This window comes from Ipomoea triloba, chromosome 4 (assembly GCF_003576645.1).
Source record: "Ipomoea triloba cultivar NCNSP0323 chromosome 4, ASM357664v1".
NCBI lineage: Eukaryota > Viridiplantae > Streptophyta > Magnoliopsida > Solanales > Convolvulaceae > Ipomoea > Ipomoea triloba.
The window spans coordinates 22051155-22056352 of record NC_044919.1 but is presented as its reverse complement, the minus strand read 5'-3'; the positions used below and the strand labels follow the sequence as shown (position 1 = coordinate 22056352).

The 5198-nt window shown below is 33.4% G+C and overlaps 1 protein-coding gene across 1 annotated transcript in view; it reads right to left on the bottom strand.

The window, feature by feature from the left end:
- Positions 1 to 482: 482 nt before the first annotated feature.
- Positions 483 to 5198, bottom strand: part of LOC116015264 (protein transport protein Sec24-like At4g32640) — a 19388-nt gene continuing 14672 nt past the window's right edge. The window contains exons 20-25 of the mRNA XM_031255293.1: positions 3485 to 3649; positions 2918 to 3063; positions 2658 to 2837; positions 1656 to 1744; positions 1530 to 1561; positions 483 to 875 (exon numbers count right to left, since the gene is read on the bottom strand). Of these exons, the coding sequence (XP_031111153.1) occupies positions 769 to 875; positions 1530 to 1561; positions 1656 to 1744; positions 2658 to 2837; positions 2918 to 3063; positions 3485 to 3649 (719 nt within the window). The 3' untranslated portion in view covers positions 483 to 768. The remainder of the gene's footprint in view (positions 876 to 1529; positions 1562 to 1655; positions 1745 to 2657; positions 2838 to 2917; positions 3064 to 3484; positions 3650 to 5198) is intronic.

Here is a 5198-nt window from a genome sequence, read left to right as displayed (position 1 = left end):
AGTCAGCAAACGAATTTTTCCCTATGTTGGAAGCTTCCCAGTCTTTTCACTCTTTCTTGGAAGTTAACCATCTCAGTCAAAAACCCTCAACCTTAGTCTGTCGAGTCTTCAACAGTGTAAATTTATCTGTATGAGCTGTTGGAAAAATCTACGATATTGCCATCACGGTGCTTCCAACTTGCTAGATGAACCCCAAACACTAGTCCACCAACTGCGCCTGTAAGGAAGAATTTTATGAATAAAAAACTTCTCCCCAAATTCTCTCCTATTATTCTTCTACCATACTCAATTTCAACTCCTCCCAACTTAAACCCACTATTCTACAGAAATCCTTACAACATACCCAGTATTATTATAGAGATAAAGAAAGGTGTCAATCATATACTCGTCTATCAAAAAAGTTGCAATATCCCATCATTGAAACCCTATTAGGCTACAGTAAGGCTAAATTGAGATAATTGTAATAATCCATATAGGCAGTGTTAAGACCAACTCTCAATGTCAAAGCACTGAAGAACAATCCATTAGAGCCTCATAAATTGTTTGTAGCATGCAACAGATGTAATCTAAGCGATTTGTTTATACATTTCAATTTTATATTTGCCTATCAGAAAACAAAATCTAGTTTTACAGTCTCATGACAAAAATGTGCCGGCCTAAAACAAAAATAAAAATGACTTTGGTCACTCATAGGTCCATCTATCCATAATTAGAATCCAACAGTGCCCCCTCACCATGGCCCCCTCACCATGGGGTCTGGACTGATTTTCAAGCCATTTTACTTTGAATTTGCCGATGAATATGTATCAGGAACTCGACATATGAAAGTCCAGCGGGAGTCTTGTCTTCCACCATGTACGAGAAAAATAACATTCCTGAATGAAAAATAAATACTACATGGTTAAAATGCATAAAGAGAATCTCCACAACTTTATTCTTGAACAAATCCTCATTGTTCCTTAAACAATGATTCCTTAAACTTCAAAGAAAGAAATGCACTAAAGAACAAAATCTTTATTGACAAATTCAGGAGTTAGATGCTAACAGGCAGACATGAGCAACATTCCAGAATATAAAGAACATTATAACCCTTCACAAACAAATGTCTTAAACGTAACTAATATCTACAATATTCCAAGCAGAACTAGAGCCTTGTAGTCATTGCAAGAATTGCATGCTGCAGGTTCAGCATAAGGTGGCTAATATCTACGGGTTATCAGAACTAGGGCCTTTTAGTCATACCAAGAGCCTATGCATTATTTATTTATGTATTTCTTCCCATGTAAATTTTATCTCTATTCTCTTTGCATGTGATGGCTATAGGGAAGTAAAATTTATCACATTGAGTGGTTTTTCCACTTTCCTCTCTATTACTGTATAATCATTACCACTGTTCAATGTCTAAATAGATAGTCTCTATTCCAAAATCTTATATTTTTTCTAAAATGTATGTGGGTCTATGGGGGCGTGCACATGTGGCAAGGATGCATTGGATGAGGTAAAACAAGATAGAGTTTAGTATCACAAACCTGATGAATCTCCTTTTTTGCATAATTTCAAGCTGCCAAACAAACAAAACCGAAAAAAGGAACATATTAGATATTCCATATACTCTAGGCAAGAGAGGGAGAGGTGATAGGGAAAGGATATCTTACCGGAGGTAGTTACACCTTAGGCGCCTAATGTCATTAATGATTTCATTAAGCTTCTTTGACAACGGATTGTCATGTTGTTGCAGCACAAACTGTTAAGCAAGGAGAAAATGTTGTGAGATGTGTCAAGTCACACAGGGAAATAAATTTCCTTATTTTTTGGTATGGGCAGGAGGATACTATTAACTTGAGAGAAAATATCATTTTTAGTCCCTCAACTATAATACATGTATCAATTTTGGTCCTTGACTATTAAAAATTTCAAATTAGGTCCATGACTATTCAATTTGTATCACTTTTGGTCCTTGACTATTAACATTTTCAAATTAGGTGCATGACTATTCATTTTGTATCATATTTGGTCCTGCCGTTAAATTTTCCGGCGAAGTCATCGGGGATGACCGGCGTTTTCTATTTTTATTATTATTTTTTATTTTTAAGTTATTTTTTATTTAAAAGTTACGGAGTATTAAAATAATTTTTAAAATAAAAATTAAATAAATTAGTCAGTCACCGGTGACTTCGCTGGAAATTTGGCCGGAAAATTTAACGGCAGGACCAAATGTAATACAAAATGAATAGTCATGCACCTAATTTGAAAATGTTAATAGTCAAGGACCAAATGTGATACAAATTGAATAGTCATGCACCTAATTTGAAAATGTTAATAGTCAAGGACCAAATGTGATACAAATTGAATAGTCATGCACCTAATTTGAAATTTTTAACAGTCAAGGATCAAAATTGATACATATATTATAGTTGAGGGACTAAAAATGATATTTGCTCTTAACTTGACAGAACATTATTGACAATCATTTACATTAGCAGCCATTCTATTCTCCTGGTCAAGGCATCTACCAGATCACGTATTCTTTGATAATTCAACACATACAAAAGGCACCAAAATATGCTATTGTTCTTCTTGAAGTGCCTTTTTTCCCCGCTTATGTTATATATCTGTTGACAATAATTGCAGAACCCAACTAAAACATGGAAATTTACCTGAGCAGGAATTTCATCAACAGAAGAAATGCCTAACAATTGGCGCATGATATCAGGATCCGCAGAGCTCCCAACATAAATTAAACAATCCTCACCATTCTCAAGAAGATATATCCCAGAGTCACTGATATGCTCACTAGAAAGTGGGATAGAAGGTGGAATAAGAAGCCCATCAGCCTCCTGCCATTTCAAAGACAGGTACATATAAGAGATCACCTTAAAAGAAAAGTAACACAGCATTACATTTCTATAATTTGTACCTTCGAGTTGAGCTCATGAATGGCTATCATTCTAGGAGACACAAATGGAATTGCAAGTGGAGCAGAGAGAGGAGAGACATAATTGATCCAAAATGATCTATCGTCTATACGACCATCAGTTCTCAATCCAGTGCTTTTCACCAAAGCTGAAAAGATACAGATGTTGGTTATCCATTCATAGATTGATACTATAAAAAATTCTTTTAATGGAATCTAGCAAGAAGCACATTATGTAAATTTTAAGAAAACCCCATTGGCATTGCCTCACATTTGCTTGCTTAAGATCCTAAATATCTAGCACATTCTTCCCAACAAAGATTACACCAATGGTCGGCACCCTCCTATAAGGTGAGTGATAGTTCAGCTCATTTTTTTCCTTCTTTAGATGAATAAAGTTTCATATTCATTGGCTCCTGGTGGGATATTTTAGATCTTTCTAGGATGCAGAATGAATCACTTCTATTCATCTAAATCCTCCCAATAGGCACAATTGAAATGTCAAATACAAAAACAAGATTTCCAGAGTATGTAAATCATTCACATATTTGCAAGAAATATAATACACACCAAGAGTATATAAAGGCAACAGTTTTAGTGCCTCAGGAAGAATAAGTTGCCCTGACGATGACACGGTAGCACAGTATTTGCGATAGGAATACAGAATGTTGATACACTGGGTAGTTACTTGTTCACGGATTTGTGACAGTGGTGCAATAGGAACTTCATTAGCCGCTGCACAAGTAAAAGATCACAAAAGAAACATGATGAATATCAATGCAAAAGTAAAGACTGCAACTTAAAGATCACATCAAGGCAGGAGGCTGTTCAGAACTAATGACCAAAGTTACTGAGTTATAAAAATGGCTTAACCTGAGAAGAACAGGGAGACATGTTACCCCATTAGAACATGAGAAAATTTTGGCAAACCAATATCAATTTTTTTTTGTTAATAATAAAATGTACAATCCATTTGGACAGATGAAATACAATTATGGTTTAACCACATACAACATTATGTTTCTGAATTATACTCCACAAATTAGATTAAATGTCATTTCATGTAATCTAGTTTTCTTACGATCACTAATCAACTTAAAGCATTCACCCAAGCAATTTTATGTAACCAGTAAACATCCTGAACCTAGTCCACGTATGAGTGCCTTCTGTAAACCTATACTGATATTTCTTCACTACGCAGATGCTCATACCTTAAATCCTTAATTGTGAGCCTAGTTTTCTTTAAAAAATTTTGGTTATGCTTACAAATATTTTTTGGTTATGAGGATGTCCCCTTAATCTACGATATTCTACTATTACAGCAGCTTTAAAATAATGGATCTTCCAACCCAACAGAGACACTGTTAACTCTTAAAATTTTCAAATGAGGTTTCATACTTTCATAGTTATTTTCCTCTTTATTTGTGCTTGTCTCTGGAAGAAGCAAAAGAAAAGAAAAGAAAAGAAAAGAAAAGAAAAGGAAAGAAAAAAAAATTCTGAAGACTAAAGGATGACAGTAAATGGCTTTTGATCTTAGGGGCATTTGGTTCAAGTTATATCACACGACTCTGTGAATCTCACATCACTTAAAAGTTAAAACTTTGGGGGTAATAAGATTCCCAAGAAATGTGACACAAAAAAAAAAAAAAAAAAAAAAAAAAAAAAAAAAAAAAAAAAATAAAAAAAAATAAAAAAAAAAAAAAAAAAAAACAAAAAGTATGTAGTTGCTGACATTATGATCCAAAAAGCAAGTGGAAAAAAAAAATAACAACTTGATAAGCAACACGCTAGCTGGCGCGTGCAGTGTACACGCCCAACTGGACATAGCTGTGCGCGAAACGCGCAAAAGAATTTCGCGTGTTTTGTTTTTTAATTTCTACTATTTCAAAAATCCACATTTGTCTTCTCTCTCCTTCAACTCAATATATATTGTTCCAAAAACCTCAAGATATCCATTGATACGGATGCTCTAATAGTCCCATCATTCTTCAACATAGAGCTGTCAGTCATTCTTGTGCTTTAACTAACCCATATAACCCGTATCTCCAACCTCAAATTTATTTTGTGTAATTGGATATTGTTGTATTAGTATTTTAAAATGTTGGTGATAACAAGAATTGAACCATTATTAACCTTTCAATTAATGTAATATTATTGAAACCAATTATACTAAAAACAATTATTAAATATCTTTATATAATTTTATATATATATATATATATATATATATATATATATATATATATATATATATATTTATTTATTTATTTATTTATTTATTTAT